This window comes from Macrobrachium nipponense, chromosome 30 (assembly GCF_015104395.2).
Source record: "Macrobrachium nipponense isolate FS-2020 chromosome 30, ASM1510439v2, whole genome shotgun sequence".
Classification (NCBI taxonomy): domain Eukaryota; kingdom Metazoa; phylum Arthropoda; class Malacostraca; order Decapoda; family Palaemonidae; genus Macrobrachium; species Macrobrachium nipponense.
The window spans coordinates 11,478,497-11,496,426 of NC_087218.1; the positions used below are offsets into that span (position 1 = coordinate 11,478,497).

The 17,930-nt window shown below is 37.0% G+C and overlaps 1 protein-coding gene across 1 annotated transcript in view; it reads right to left on the reverse strand.

Moving 5' to 3' along the window:
• The window catches only part of LOC135202286 (voltage-dependent T-type calcium channel subunit alpha-1G-like), a 146,353-nt gene that overhangs the window by 85,038 nt on the left and 43,385 nt on the right, over positions 1 to 17,930 (reverse strand). The window contains 2 exon segments of the mRNA XM_064231595.1: positions 11,016 to 11,171; positions 16,269 to 16,425. Of these exon segments, the coding sequence (XP_064087665.1) occupies positions 11,016 to 11,171; positions 16,269 to 16,425 (313 nt within the window).

Genomic DNA, 17,930 nt, shown 5'->3' on the forward strand with positions numbered 1-17,930 from the left:
ACCAACAATATGGTGTTTGAGGCTGTTAGAAATTTCTGGTAAATTCAATACTTGACCACAGAATGGATTAGCTAATAATGCAAACCACGTCTTGTTTCAGTCGAGCTATTTATTCTCTATCAAATACATGAAATAACGTTATGTTTTCAGGGAATTTCTTATAGATCCAGAATAATATATCTTGAAATGACCTGGGTACCATCTTGACCCCATCTATGATCAATAAGTGAAAATTATATTTTCCCTGATACTTCATAGTATGCAGCATAGATATTAATGTCGCTTATACTATTACACTATGCAGATGATTAAAAATGGTCCTGTTTTTCATTTTGTATGGCACCATTTCAATTTACACTGATACGATTTGCTATTTTGTGCTGTAATCGTATGATGAAAAGACAAATCTAAACTGAACCTAAGTCGAAAATCTTAACAGACGCAAATGAGTGAGATACTATACTCGCATCTAAAATACAGAATAGCAGAGTTAGTAAGGACTTGAGAAGACCAGAAATAGTTCCAAAATATGACAAAATAAGCAAAATCATAAGTAAAATAAATAAACAAGTGGGTTCACAGGACGAGAGGGAACGATAAACTTCCAGAATACTTGAGGGTAAAAAGGAAGACGGTTCCCTAGAAGACGAGAATGGTGCGAGTGAATATATTATTGCAAATATACGTTAATCATTTTATTTAGATAACAGACTGACAGATACAGAGGGGGTATATACAGCGGAGTAGAGATAAAAAATATATAAATACAGTATATTCATGCATACATACATACATACATATAAGTATGCTGCATTATGTTAATTATGCATTTACAATTTTTTTTATCTGCTACGGAGAGAGAGAGAGAGAGAGAGAGAGAGAGAGAGAGAGAGAGAGAGAGAGAGAGAGAGAGAGAGAGAGAGAGAGAGAGAGAGAGAGATTGTAATAACTGTCTGCAACAGAATGAGATCATATGCTGACGTATTAACAACAATGATGTCGCATGACCTTGTATCGTTCGATCATTGGTTCTTGTGAAGCAAATCATACCAGGCAGCCATTTTATAGTAACTGTTAAATAGAAGTTCTGCATGAAGCCTTTATGATAAAAAAAATGAAAAAGATGAAATACAAACTGTTCAAACTCTCAGCTGAACTACTAACAAAATAAGTCATTTATACGATGATAATTACAACAAATTTTAGTTTTTTAAAGAGTTAATTTAGGAAGAATTATCTTGATTTTTTTAGTTGCAATATTATTAAACTCACTACTGAACCTGTAGTACTGCAACATTTCGCAAACACGAATAGTCTTATTAAAGACTACATACCATTATGACATGTTAATTAACACTGTAACACTGATTAAAAAACTCATCACATACGATGTTACTTAAAAGAAAAAAGTAGTATATATTTTGAATTCTTGATGGAAATATTGAACGGTACAAAGAACCATATCAAATGACAGCATGAGAGTTTGAAAAATTTCTTTCAAGTAGAAGAAATGAATATATTCATAGTGTTCTAGGACGGGGCTGCAGTATGTGTCTCCCGTTCGGAATGAACAAAAATCAAGAAGCTAAAGCTTGACAAGAGAAAAAAATCATGTGGATGCTTTCATTAGCGCCATCTTCTGCTCCTTCAAGCTGCCAGAAAAGAAGTGTGGGGACATCGGAACACAATATGAAAGCTATTGCTAAGAAATGAATGGCATGACATCTCTCTTACTGGGTATGACGGACTGTGGAATATCTCTATGACAGATCATACTGAAAACAAATTTTGGTGATTAACTGAAAGAGGGTTTCGATTTTAGCTTGTGTGTGCAAAGGAGCAGCAGATAGATACCCAGCAGCTACGCCGCGAGACTTGAACCAGTCAGTCAGTCGGAGAAGGAGAGAGAGAGAGAGAGGAAGCTAAAATCCAAGAACACTGAGGGGCTCAAGAGGAAAAAGGTGGAGTGAAATAATGCGGAAAAATGTAATCTGTACCTTTCCTGCCTTTGGAAAGATTGCAAAAAGAAGATGCAAAAAACCAAAGCTGATGAAGGTGCCTCAGAAACTGTTTCTTGATTCAAAGAGCAGAGTATCATAACAGATCAATGTTTGATGATGAGTCCATTCACAGTGAGACAGAGAGAGAGAGAGAGAGCAGATGCTGGTGGTGGCGGTCCTGTGCATTTTCGCCGGCTGGCTTCAGTCTCCTCCCAGGGCCAGCCGGGTGATTTATGCACAACAGGGCATGGGGGCATGATGCACAGGGCCACTCAGTGCCGGCACCTGCCAATGCCCACAAGCTACCAACTTACACTACCTCAAAGTGGAATTCTGTTATCTTGCATGGCAGCAGGCGACTCTCTCTGCCCGTGATCTGACAAGAACCGTTGTGCCCTGTTAGAAGGGGCATTGTGACTACAGTAACTTGCGCCACCGGCTTTCACATCTTTCTCAGCCCATACCCTTTACAGTGTTTGTTTACATATCAATTTGTAAATGCAACAGGTTTACAGACTCGTGATATCTTCAGCGTGCACCACAAATTTTCAATGAGGACTCGTCACAACGTCATTTCAATTTTCTCTCTTTTTTTTTTTCTTATAAGAGTTTGAATCAAGACCCAACGGTGCAGGCAAAATTTTTTTCTTGTTGGTTATACTCCGACATCTAGATACCAGCGTTTGCTGTATTTACAGGAGGCAATGGCATTCATCTTGACTAAATCAAACAATACTGCAATGACTTGTGTTTACTGAACCTTTTGCAGAGATGCAATTGTTTCCATCAGTTATTTGAAAGACGTCTCGTTAGTAATATTAGTCATGATCACTATTGCGACGTTTCTCGAAGTCTAAAAAAGGGTGTGGTATCGGCTTTGTACTGCTTCAAGATGGTAGTATCCTCGCTAGGGACACTATATAACGACTAACTATCCTAGCGCAGCAATTGCTTACCAGTAATGAGATTTTAACCGTATACAATATTCACGTCTTACATCCGTATATCAACTAACAAGGAAAATATCCTAAACCTCGTATAAATGATGTTCTTATACAACGTCAAAATGTTTACTGCCATTTGCAAAACCAAACCTCGTTTGGAAGGCTGAATAATAAAAGCTTTACTTTGAATAAAGGCACGTGAAACATCCATACGCAATGATTAACTCGTAACAATTAAGCCCACAACCAGTACAAACATTATTCAAGATTAGGTCACTGGCTATATACTGTAAAATCTGAGGATGAAAAAAATGTGGAATGACAGTTTATATCGCAATTCCGATTTTTCTTCCTTCTCGTTAGCATTTTTCTTGGTGGGGAGGGGAGGGATGACTTTAGATGGTGGGGAGGGGGTAGGGTGCCTTTAGATAAAGGTTACCCATCCCGTCAACTTCAATGACAAAACGGACAAACGCAACTGCATCTGCAACTGAATCCTAACACCTCACCTGTCGACTGTTTAAGACTCTCGAGTTGGGTTTGTATGAGAACAAGAAATGAAGAGGGAGCTTCTATATTAAAGTTTACATGGCACAATGCACACGATTCTAAAAGCGCTTAGCAACGTCCCTGCAACCGTTAGCCATATTGCTTTCCCTCTTTAACTTTTCATCTGTTCCTTGAGGCTTCTACCAACCTAGCATTTAGACTTCTTTAACCTTTTCTGATTCCACTTTTCATTCTCCATTTCAAAACAAACCCTTTTGGGAATACCTGTTAAGACTACAATTGTGAATCATTGGTACGGTCGAGCAAACTTTATTACTTAATAATACAATTCAAAGTCAGCAAATAACGAACGACTCACTTTCAGGGAAAGACCGCAAATTCCCTAGTTCTGTTTTGGGTGATGATTTAATAATAATAATAATTCTACCAGCTCTGTTCCGCATTCAGGATGAAAACAATAAAATTTAAAATGAAGCCAAGTTACACCATATTACGCGAAATATTACATTTACATGTCTAGACCAATATATTTGAGTCACTTTACATATGGCAAAAAAAAAAAAAAATATTCACTCTTTCTAAATTTAAGGAATAGCTTGCTGTCAAGAACCACGAACAATAATAGCAACAAAAACATGAAGAAGAAACATTTTTTTGTTATCTCTACAACAACACTAAGCAAAATAAAGGTAATTATGTATTTGGATTATTTTGAATGCTCCACCTGAAACTGAAAACGAAGCCACATTATCAGTACAAAAATGAAGATGACAGATGAAATGATGGGACGAAAGAAGACAAAGAATGATTTTCTTAAACATGGCCGCCATTTGCAATAGTACCTTGGATTCAGAGAACTTATGTTACTCAAGTATAATTCTAAACAAAACACCGAGTCATTCAGCCAATTATTGCAAAGAATGCAGCACAATTTTGACCTGAGAAATACATGATGTACGATCATTTTCATAAAATATGTAGAAATACTCAAAATTACTTGGATGTATATATACTGATAGTGTATTATATATATATATATATACATACATATTTTAAGGCAGTCCCCGACTTACGACGGGTTTGGCTTACAACGTTCCAAGGTTACGATGCTTTTCATTTATATTAATCAGAAATTATTTATAGGTTTACGACACGTTCCAGGATTATGGCGCAAATCTGACAGAAGAAATATGACTCTAAAAATGCTAAATAATCAATATCTGAGGGTTTTTTGTTATGAAAAATGCAATAAAAATGCAGTTTACATAGTTTTAAATACACCCAAAGCATTAAAAGTAAGGTATTCTTAGGGTTTCTGACGATTTTCCGGCTTACGACACATCTCATAAATGGAACCCCCTCATAAGCCGGGAACTGCCTCTATATATATATATATATATATATATATATATATAAATATAAAAATTTCATTCAGGTTCTATGGACCATGTGAGGAAAAATATAAGAATGTTCAGCAGGTTTTAAAAATCTGCTGCTTTGTATTTGCCCATATTTCATAAACATTACTGCCGTGCTTGTATCTTATACTTATCACAAATAAGAAAATGAAAAATTAACTTGAGTAGCTATCCCGTCACAATTATCATCATGTTCACTGGCACTCACAATAAGCTCAAACAATCTGATCATGAAATCAGTCTGATGGACCGGTAATTTGACTTGCAGCCTTCCGGCGAAGATTGATAACATAATTACAGGACAAGAGACTCAAGAGAGACGATTACTCATGGCAGAGGCCGTGTTTAGGAAAGACGGATGCTGCAGAGTGGAAAGAGACAGAGAAGGACGCCGCTTATCAATACAGTACATACATCGAGACTCATGCCACACATCACGGTAATACCGACAATACACCAACATACATAAATAGAGAAGGTACTGAAGCCATGTCCACTGTGGCTAAGTTTCCATTGCGGCTAAAATAAAACGTGGCTTAGATTTCACATCATCTAGAACGTTTAAATGCCAGTTCATGTGCCTAATACAGATATGGTCAATTCAAATACCGTGTCACGTGTCTAACATCAAATGCAACTCCACGTGTCTTAACATCAAATGCAATTTCACGTGGCAAACTTAACGCCACTTCACGTGCCTAGCACATCAGATGACGTTAAATGCTTTTCGTGTGCTTGAAAAATCGGGTAACGTTCAATGCATTGAATGTGCCTAACGTATCGTGTGTCTAACATTGAATCAGTTCCAAGAAATACAAGGAGGCCATATTGAAGAGTACTATTCACAAGAAAAATATTCCAACAACGTCAGTCTTGAAAGGAGAGCAATGTCATATGGAGGAACAGATATATTAAGGGCGGGGGGCGGTAACTCTTTGAACAGCAATAGGGAATTAAATAGAATTCAACACTTCATCCCTGAATCTGCTCCCTACTCTGTGTCATGAGATTCACAACGTAAAATATACATCAGTCACTAAAATCAACAACTCCTACTACTACAGCTACTACTACAACAACTACTACTACTACTACTACTACTGCTACTGCTACTGCTACTGCTAGTGCTTCTGCTACTACTACTACTACTACTAATAATAATAATAAACCGATGTTATAAACCACATGTCTGCTTAACTATGTACATTGATTAGGAAAGACATTCAACCTTATTGCAAATGCTGTAAATCTGATCAAATGAAGTAAAAAAAATACTGGTTTATTTTATTTCAACACGAAAATAAAAAAATATATATAACCTACCAATATGTAGGAATAGAGTAAGAGAGCTAACCTGTTGTGTGACTCATAGTTTGTGGATAAATTCAAGCAACTCGTACACACTCATATTAACCGACATGGAAAAAAAAGATATCTATCCAAAATTTTTTTTATTGGGGCCTTATCAGGAAAGAAAATAAAAAACCTTCATGAATTAAAACAATTTGCTCAGAACTGACTACAGTGCTCCGCATGTGACATTGCTACACATCAAAGGGATCAGCACATAAAATTAGTGGGCACCAAAAGCGAATGCATGAAGGCGCTGTCACACGGGTACTTTGGGCATCTTCTCTAGCATCTCGCCTCCTACCATTCCTATACTGGGGCACAATTGAAGTCGCGGGTATATTTGTTATGGGGCTGTGTCTCATATGCGAAACTCCATCTCTAACCTCGACTTCAACTTTGCCACCAATATCGGCTACTGGGTGAAAATTGGCGACGAGACGCTTTCAAGAAGATTCCGGAAAAGTGCTCGGTGGGACAGCTTCCGGGAAACGATCTAACTACGGGAGACTTTTAACGGCTCACAATATGGCACTACAGAAGAGGAGACAGAGACGAAGATGGAGAAAGAGAGAGACAACTGGAATTTGAGCTTTTAAGAGCAACTTAAAAAAAGACAAAACCACAACAATGATTATACCTAAAAATAAAAACGTCATTTAAAGAACTCAGCACAACACAAATATAACCACTGGCTAAACTACTTTATGATTGTTGTCCCAAATAACAAAAACAATCTACGCACACATAAACATATGTACATACAGTATTGACGTCCTACATATATTATAACATATGAATATAAACAAACATTATATATATATATATATATATATTTATATATATATATGTGTATATATATATAGACTATATATAATAATATATAATATATTATATATATATATATATATATATATATATATAGGGCATTTTGCATTAGAGGGTGGCTGAAAAACAAATCAGTGAAGTGACAGAGCATCGACTGCTGGATTATGGATCAACCCGTTAGGTTTAAAATTCCACAACAATAGCCACATCATAGCCTACATAGAATGCTCAACAGCAGCACATCAAACCGGCTTTCACGCACTATGCCTTTCACCCCTAGGGCCCCTCGTTTCTCGTTACCTATTGAGCTCCTATCCAGCACTTTCTCTCTCCTTTCTCGTTACCTATTGAGCTCCTATCCAGCACTTTCTCTCTCCTTTCTCGTTACCTATGCACTCCTTTTCCAGCACTTTTCTCTCCTTTCTCGTTACCTATTGCACTCCTATCCAGCACTTTCTTTCTCCTTTCTCGTTACCCTATGCACTCCTTTCCAGCACTTTCTCTCTCCTTTCTCGTTACTATTGCACTCCTATCCAGCACTTTCTTTCTCCTTTTTCCCATCGTTACCTTAATGCACTCCTTTCCAGCACTTTTCCTCTCTCCTTTCTCTGTTATCTATTGAGCTCCTATCCAGCACTTTCTTTCCTCCTTTCTCGTTACCTATGCACTCCTATCCAGCACTTTCTTTTTTTCTCCTTTCTCGTTACCTATGCACTTCCTTTTCCAGCACTTTCTCTCTCCTTTCTCGTCACCCATTGAGCTCCTATCCAGCACTTTCTCTCTCCTTTTCTCGTTATCTATTGCACTCCTATCCAGCACTTTCTTTCTCCTTTCTCGTTACCTATGCACTCCTTTTCAGCACTTTCTCTCTCCTTTCTCGTTACCTATTGCACTCCTATCCAGCACTTTCTTTCTCCTTTCTCGTTACTATGCACTCCTTTCCAGCACTTTCTCTCTCCTTTCTCGTTACCTATTGCACTCCTATCCAGCACTTTCTTTCTCCTTTTCCTCGTTACCTATGCACTCCTTTCCAGCACTTTCTCTCTCCTTTCTCGTTACCTATTGAGCTCCTATCCAGCACTTTCTCTCTCCTTTCTCGTTACCTATTGAGCTCCTATCCAGCACTTTCTCTCTCCTTTCTCGTTACCTATTGAGCTCCTATCCAGCACTTTCATTTCTCCTTTCTCGTTACCTATGCACTCCTATCCCGCACTTTCTTTCTCTTTCTCGTTACCTATGCACTCCTTTCCAGCACTTTTTCTCTCTCCTTTTCTCGTTACCTATTGAGCTCCTATCCAGCACTTTCTCTCTCCTTTCTCGTTACCTATTGAGCTCCTATCCAGCACTTTCTCTCTCCTTTCTCATTACCCATTGAGTTCCTATTCTGCACTTTCTCGTTCCTTTCTTGTTACCTATTGAGCGCCTATCTAGCACTTTCCAAATCTTCCTATCTCCACCCCTCATAACATACATTCTTTCATAACAAACATTCTTAACTGTTCCCCATTCTTTCCACAAACCCAAACCATCTCAAAACACACTTGATCCATCCTTTCCCCTACGACAACCTTGTCAACACTTTTCCATATCTCAACATTTCTTGTGACTTCAATTCTCCTTGCCGCAAAGTCGATTCATCTTAAATCCATACTGCTCTCCTATGGAGGACAGTTGGCTCAACAATCTCTCCACACACATTGGCAATGGAAGCCTTCCTTTCCCAATCCTTGGAACAATTTCCGGAACTTTCCTAGATGGTGACCCCAAGGGTTTTTAGGGGTCGTTATTTAAGGCTAATATTTCTTGGGAGTCATTATCTCTATTATATTTTTAATCTTTTGTTTATGTTTTTACAGTCATCCCTGCTGGGAGTGTACTAAACACGCTGCAAAGGCGGATATATACCAGGTTAAAACCCTTGGGGTCACTATCTAGAAAAGATCCCAAATCCCAATAGTATCTTCTTGTTTCAGTATTTATCCATCTACAATCACCTGTTATACTTACCTCCAGATGCAAAAGTCAACAGCTTTCTTTCTTCCACCACCCTTATCAACATTCACTACTCCATCTTCCATTTACCCTCACAAGTTCACTCTTACTCATGTCTTTACTAATTTCTTTCACTTGCAAATGCTTGTAAACTTTCAACAGTTTTTGCAGTTTCACTTCACTATTTTCCCATAATTAGCGTATACAATGGGGCCCAGCTGTATTCGCGGTGGATGTGTATCAGACCCCGCGAATAGTTGGAACACCCATAAAAACGCTGAAAAAAAGCCTATTTTGGCAGGTCTAACTCAAGAAAAACCCACAAATAATGTTTATACCTGGTTATTTTAATAGTTTTATCACAAAAAGTGCATTTTATGAAGAAATTGATGAAAAGAACCAGGAATTTTTTTTATATTTCTCAAAGAATAATAACGTGAAGATGCGAATTTCCAGCGAATAATGGGTATACTATATGGTCCAGAAAGAAATCCGCGAATCCGGAGAACGCGAATACAGGTGGCCCCACTTATATCACTTGCACACATTAACAACGCCGTACTCCATTGAACACTGATTTTCATGCCACGTAAGTTTACTACACGCTGTCTCACTTCCTTTCATCGATTCCTTGCATCACTCAGTTTATAACTATCTATCTATGATGTGTATCTCACAGCTCTTAAGCAGCATCCTGTAATTTCTTCCCGTTTTTGTCTCATGATAAATAAAAACTTAACATTTTCCACGACTACTGTGATGTGACTGAATATGTATGTACGTATCATGACAAAAACAAAACACACATTATATAAACATGTAAACTCAAACACACAAATACTCATTATATATATACATTATATATATATATATATAATATATACATACTATATATATATATATATATATATATATATATATATATATATATATCTGTATGATCTGTATAGATGAAATTCAAGTAACATGAATACAGTATACACATACTGCACATAAACAACAGATGTACTATATACTATGTAAGTTGTATATGTAATCACTGAACATTACTCTTCTTACGTAACAGAAAACTACAACAAGAGGTGACATAAAATCACTATTGTTAAGATTCGCAAAACCTAGTTTAGTATCCATTGTGTCCTAATAAAGGAGAAAATAGGATAACCACTCATAGGAATTAACGACTAGGAGGTAACAAATTCTGGCTAAAATCTGACAAAACAGGTACATTACAACTCTAGCAGAGACTACGTTAAGTGCACTGTCCTTTCCAACAGTGAGCGGATAAATGACAAAAAGAATGAATGGCGATGCACGACAGTTCATCTCAAGTGTATGAAGGTGAACGTGACTGTAACCAATGCAAAAAAAAAAAAGAAAAAAAAAAGGACATACGGAGGCAATGAGGACTGTACCTTGTGGACAATATACAAAAAGTAATGTAACAAAACTAGAACGTTCATTGAGGTGTTAAAGATTATAATAAGTATTACAATACATATTTTCTCTTGAAAATGCATTAAATCACCTGAAATAAAATACATACAATAAAAATTTTCAGCAATAAAAATATACACAATGATATATATATATATATATATATATATATAATATATATATATATATATATATATATATATATAAGTTTATGACGCCGCAAGCAGCATTATGTGCAGAAGCACCTCAAAAAAACTTTCGTCTTAATTATGAAAATTTACTGTCTGATTTCAGTCAGTTAGAGAGACAATGGATATATACTAAATATATCTTACAGAGCTATAAAAAGTGATTTACAGTCCACTCATCAAACAATAATGTGAACGAGAAGTATTAAGTAAATGATCAAATCGACAGCATCAATTCTTGAATCTTGGCACTGAATTCTTAAATGAGACTTTCATATTCAAACAAATAAACACATTCAAGTAGAAGACCAAATCTGACTGAAAGGATTGACTCTTGAGCTTGCTTACCTCCGCGGAGAATCCCTCGACGAGAATGGCAACCAGCAGGTTGAAGAGGACGTAGTTGCCAAATGTCATCAGAGCCACGAAGTACAGGGAGGCCCAGTGACTCGTCTTTTCCATACCATTGAAGAGGACTACATTCCAGTCTTCCTGTGTCAGGATCTGGCTCCCGCAAGGTGTTTATTGTAGGAATCATAGGTGAGTAGGATGAAAAGCCACATATGAAAAGATATCATTGTTTTAGGAGGATATCATTGTTTTAGGAATCAGTGAAGGTGTGTTGTGTTGATGCAGAGATTCAGACGTCGATTGTTGGCACCAGAGGCGATGTGGTGATATGCAAGGTTTGAAAGAAAGAGGAAGAGAAAAAAGAAAACACTGATGAGATATTACCCAAAGCAACATCAAAGAGGGTTGGCTAAGTGATCATATAAGCAAATACATACATTTTTGTTTAAAATTAACCATGTTGAATATAGGCAACAGCACAATATTTTAAATTAACCACGCCATCAATGTCAATAGTTCCACAGTACAATATATGGAACTGTTCTGTTTTTCATTAAACTTGTTGACTTTTGCAAATGAATGGTTCTGTAACATTTAAGCTCCACATAAACAAGTAACAAGTAAAATTCAGAAATAACGTTTAAAAAATCAAATACAGAGGTTCCTGAAATCCTGATTTCTTCATCATGGCAAAGAACAAAATATGCAAATTTCATTTCAGTTCTCTATGAAAGACTATTACTGATACATCTCTGAATGATTCACCACATATATACTAATGGACTATTTCCATACTAGGAAATACTGCACTGTTATAGCAGATTCACATCAACCGTGCATTTGATGTCTAGACCCGTCCTTTACGACGCTCCTGATTGGCTGTTGATAAGCCAATCGCAGGGCTGGAAACTCCCAGTCTCTCTCGAGAGTTCACATGGGCAGGATGTATGTTCCACCTCTCCGGAGGTATACGAGTTTCCAGTCCTGCGACTGGCTTATCGCCAATCAGGAGCGTTGTAAGGGGCGGGCCTAGACATCAAATGCACGGTTGATGTGAATCTACTATAGTTCTTTTAACTAAGTCCGTATGGTTTCATATTTCTCTAGGTCAAATGTATCTACTTCTACTAAGTCAAATGCATTCACTGTTTTGACATGACCCATCATTTTACTGATTGTTTGATTTATGAAAATTTGCCCCATAAAGACAAGCACTGGGGCACTGGCTGCCATTATTAAGTGCTTACAACCGTGAAAAAAGGAAGTTGGGGGGGTGGGTTGAACAGCAAGATGGAATAATGGAAATGGGAACGGAGGTCAAGTAAAAGACTAAATAGTGGGTACAGCTAAGAGCCGAAGGGAAGCCTCAAACAACCTTTAGTAAGGCCTACAGTGCATCGCTTGGGGTGCACTGACATCAATACCACCCTTCGGGGAGGGTTAAGGGAATGACTATCCTAGTGAAGTCTCAGTCCAGAAGCATAAGGTCTAATTCACAAAGTAAATACTGGCCGGATATACAACTAGTAATAACCTGAAAACATGTCATAGAATCATTGAAAGCTGTATCTCAAACTAGAAATTTATATATAGACTGTTTCCCAACTTCAATCATATGATTTCTTTTTATTAAAATAATAGATAAAAATGCTAACACTTAACATGAAACAATGCTGTGAATGACGTGGATTACTTTTGAAATAACAATTTAAACTGTCATCAGCTTTATTCCAGGTTGCGTTAGTAAGGCATCAAGATCTTTTTCATAATCCAAAAGATTTCTCTACAGAATATCTGAATACAATTAAGACTCGCACGTACTAATTCAGATGACATTTTGTAATGTATTTCAAAGATAACGAATACGGGTATTAAATTCAGCTGGCATTGCCAGGCTGTAGTTCATGAGATCATTGTAGTTCATGAGCAGGGATGAGAGTTTGCAGAATGATGGTTTGCATCAAAGGCAGAAAACTGGACGAAATAATATACTTGTACCCTAAACTGGACTTACCTTACAAGTGTGCTTGTAAGCTCACAGTTGTTATAAACACATATGTTCTTGCTTATCACGAGTAACAGTTTCTCTAAGAGACAACTAAGTTTGGAAAAAAAAATACAAATTCTTATGAATGACATGCATTTGACCTTGCTATATCATCTTAATAACACCTGTTCTTTGATTTTCATCGCGGTGTAATGCCGCAATGATGTCTGAATATAAAGCATGCTAACTGTCACAGTTTAGTATCCACCTGACCTTCCTAGCAACTGGTGACTCACCTGCACATGCGATCACAGGTCAAAATGAAGAACCCCTTATGACTAGATCAGTGCTATCATTTTTGCTCAATAAAAAAAATAAAACTATTGTGTAACTAACCTCTCTCTGATAACACTGTATACAATCACACTAACCTACCTAAGTTGGACTTTTTTTTTATGTTTTCAGTCTTATGAACAATAATCTTAATGACGGCCATAAAAATAAAGAAGTTGCTCAAGTACATAACACCATGCTAAATTGCTTCCTTCACAAAATCAGCCGGTGTCAAGGACACTGGCAGATATGGCGTCAGATAACATCTAATAATAATTCAGACAGGATCAGGGTTATGGTGGAAACATGAACATCTGGCTTGCTGCTGCCAAAAGTTATCACTTGGTACAACACATAATCCATAATGTCTATTTCATATGATGATGTACAGAAATTCCATTTTCCTAGTTCCAGTGACATCAAGATGATAAATTTGTAAGGTTTCCCTATCAGATTGTACTGCAACAACTGAGGTCAGCTGCACTGACAAAGAGGACTAGAAAGATCTGTGATCTTGAAAAATACTACTACATACAAATTCCTCAGCCCTTGAAGTAAATCATGTGGATTTTGTAACAGCACACCTTGCAGAGAAGACTGCACTGGAATAAAAGCAGTTTAATTCACAACCAATGCAAAACATCATGGCAAACTCTTCAGGCAGATCATACAGGCAAAACACAAAGAGTGATTTAAAAAATTTTAAATCTATTACACCAACTTATCATTTATCAGGAAATCTGGACAGCGTTGCCAAAAACCTGACAACAGGACAGGAAACAGTAAGTAGCAGAATTTTTACTTCTGACCTCAAAGATCCTAATTACTCAGGAGGTTTCAGACTACAGAGGGAACCCTTCTTTAGTGATAAAATTTGAAATTCTGTTTGTTACCCAGTTTAATGCTTCTCTGATGATTTTGGAAGACTATAACAAAATATTATTTTGTTATAACAAAATATTATTTTGTTATTGTTATTATTTTGCCTGTATGATCTGCCTGAAGAGTTTGCCATGATGTTTTGCATTGGTTGTGAATTAAACTGTTTTTATTCCACAGTGCAGTCTTCTCTGCAAGGTGTGCTGTTACAAAATCCACATGATGTACTTCAAGGGCTGAGGGATTTGTATGTAGTAGTATTTTTCAAGATCACAGATCTTTCTAATCATAACCATTCCCACAATAACGCTTTCTTCTCTTCAATATTTATGATGTCTGAACTCCGGACTTCTATGGATCAAAAAGTAAATTTGTCTAAGCAAGAGAAGGCAAAGTTTATGTAGGATGTAACTACCAGAGAACACAAAAATATTAACAAAAGCAAGGATATTCACAAACTTACAAGCCCTTGCCCGTAAATGAATGGTTTCCAGGAAATCCTGAGAATACTTAGGTACCATTCTTCCATAATCAATCTATCAAAATTAATTCATTCTTTGTAAAAGGGAACTTATGATCAAACAAAAATAAAATTGACAAGAAAGATAAGGGGCCCTCACCGATCACTTTTCTGTCTGAGAGTGGTGTAGATGAAAACTGCCATCAAGTAAGTGGCTTGACTGGTAGGTCCTAATTACCTTCTAATACAAATTCTGACATGAAATAAAATGTTTAGTAAAGGTAGATTTGAAATTATGGATGTCTTCTTAATCCTGACCATAATGGAGTAGTGAACTGTTTCATATGTCCTGATGTGATAGTGATGTTACACTATAGCATCAATCACTAGCCTCTTTCTCTATGACGTATTAAGGGGAGCCGTTGATGATGATAAAAATTCAGTGATTCATTGAAGATGGTCAGGACCATTCATTTCTGGTTGTTGGACGAAGTCACCTCTCTCATTCTAGTTGCATCTCTCTATTCCATGATCCTCCAACTGATAGCCTTTTATATATAATCATAGTTACCTGAAGTATTTTCAGTACACAGAGAGACTTGTTCTAAGATTATTTCAACCGTTCTTATTATGATCACTATTGGTAGCATTCCTGTTGTTATTTGATTTTCATATGTCCTGACTTAATGGTAACCATTGGCGTGCTCCCACAAGATAATAGTCTAATTGGATAGTATAAAAAGACTTTATCTTTAGTGGCAGAGATCAGCAATTATCTAACAATAGGGCCTCCTCAGCCATCCTCCATTTTCTGCTTACACTGCTACCATTAAAAATAGTTTAAACATACTTGGAAAAGTTATTTCCTTTCTCATAAACATCTGAACCTCTTCTTTACTACAGAAATTGTTATGTAGACCATATTTCTATTTCAAAGGAAGAATCGTTTTTATAAGCACATCTAATTAACTGCCATGAAAGTAACATCCCATATTTCAAAGTAAGGATCATAAGGTCTGAGGTCAAAAGGCAGTCCTTCCTTGCCATATGCTCAATCGCAGGATAAAACCTTGGCCTCCACTTGAAACTGCAATTTTGCTATCATTCTCGGTCTTGGCAATTTCTGATGTACTCAAAACCAGAGATAACAAAACTAGAGCTCTTCTTGCACAAACTGGCTGATGTATGCTACAGATACCAGTAGCATGATTTCAACACTCTTAAATTAACATGGTGTTAGTCTTGAATCAGACAATAATTCAGAGCAACTTAGCACTTACTCAAAAACAGTCAGATATAATAAACCCAATGAGATGATAAAGGTACTTTTATATTACTGGATATAAACAAATGATTCTCACCACAACCCTTGATACAGTTAACTTTCATGCATGACCTATGTCAAAATATAGTATAACATCAACTTCAAACTAATGGCTACACCTGATGACAGTAAATGAAAAGGGATTAATAAAAAAACATCTCCATGCAAAGAAAAACCCTTTGGTAGTTAAGACACAGCAAAATATATGATAAATTGGATATGAATACAGAAGTCATAAATAAAAGAAACACTATACAAAGTACAAACCTGAAAAACAGTGACGGTAGCCCACAAGAAGCTGTTAAAATGCATCCTTTTGCACTGGCATCCAGCTGTTGGATCCAGGATTTCTCTGCACGTGCAATCGCCACTTCCATCCGCTTTAATGCAAAACTTTCCACCAAACAGAAACATGCCTAGTACACTGAAAAGTAACAACGGACATGGACAATGCTAGAGGTGGTGGAGTGAGCAGGCAAGGATGGTGGAATTCTAAAAACCTTGGCTGGCCACACACACACGTAAGTGGGGTGACTCAAACGCAACACTCAAAGAAAAAGGAGATCCTGACACCTCAAATTGGGAAAACTCATATCTTCAGCTTTTCATCAAACAAAAGCTCCTTAAAATAATTCTGGTTCTTACCAGAAAACCTCGAAAACAAAAATCTTAGCATTTTAATGACTACTGTATAGGATACCACAGGAACAAAATATACTGGTAGTATTTGGGAAGCTAAAACAACTTGACTGGAAATGTATATGTGGGGAATGTTAGTGGGAATATACTGAAAACTGTCAATAATGCTCTGTATAGTCTAAAAAAATCTGGATCTCCTCTTCTGTGCATGACAGTTTTACAAAAAATGTATACATACACAATTGAATATACAGACGGCCATGTACAACGCCTGCCTAGGGATCTACACAGTCAAATCCTAGCCAGGAAAACTATGTTATTAAATCTCTACAGGAAAACAGGAATTTCTTGCTAAGTCTGCCCTTTAAATGAACCTAGAAGATCGCCAACTGCAACACTGGAAACAAACAAGCTTAGCAGCTGCTGCAGACTTGGCACCTTTGGAAAGAATCTAATAGCTACTACAGCAGCAGCAGCAGCAGCAGCAGCAGCAGCCAAGAATCTGGGATACTCTAGAAAAATCAAGAGACTAGCATGATACTACGCAGTCAGGAAGGTGGTCATCCTATTGTTAATGGCTATTAGTATCTAAAGCTACAAAGTACCAAACGACACTATCACACACTGAAGCAGCAGCTGCCCTATCCAGCCACAGGACGATGAATGGTTTGCTTTTATTAACTACGGCAGCCAACAAAACACTACCACAGCACTGCACTTTGAAAGCCCTACTGGAAGGATAGTACTGTTATAGCCTTTAGGTAGAAATATCAAAGCAAGTATCAAAGTAACTATATACAGGCGAAAGGAAAGAGGGATGTCAGTTATTTCAAGACAGAGATGGGTACCAATCACTTCAACAAAATCCATTGTTATCATAATTACCTTGTACATACTATACTTTCTTATTGGCAATCGTGTTCAGTCATTAATTTACACCAGAAATTGTTACTTCAACCTTGTTGTAATAGGGACACTTCGGTAAACAATATTCCTACCAAAACACAAGAGGATATGGCAAATGGAAAATACTGTACAGCAATTTCAGACAGTTATCATGGAAAAATTCTAAAAGCAACCGGATTTTTCACCGATTCACTATTTGGAATATGAAGAAGAGCATAGGTAGCTTTATTACCTTTGATATATTTTTTATATGCATCTGTCCAAATTATACTTGTTTTCCAAGCACATCTGTCAAAACCAGTTAAAGTTTGGATGCATATTGGCTCCTGCTAACAAGAAAGGAATATGGATTCAGTAAATACAACCAGCTCTGCCCTTTGCATA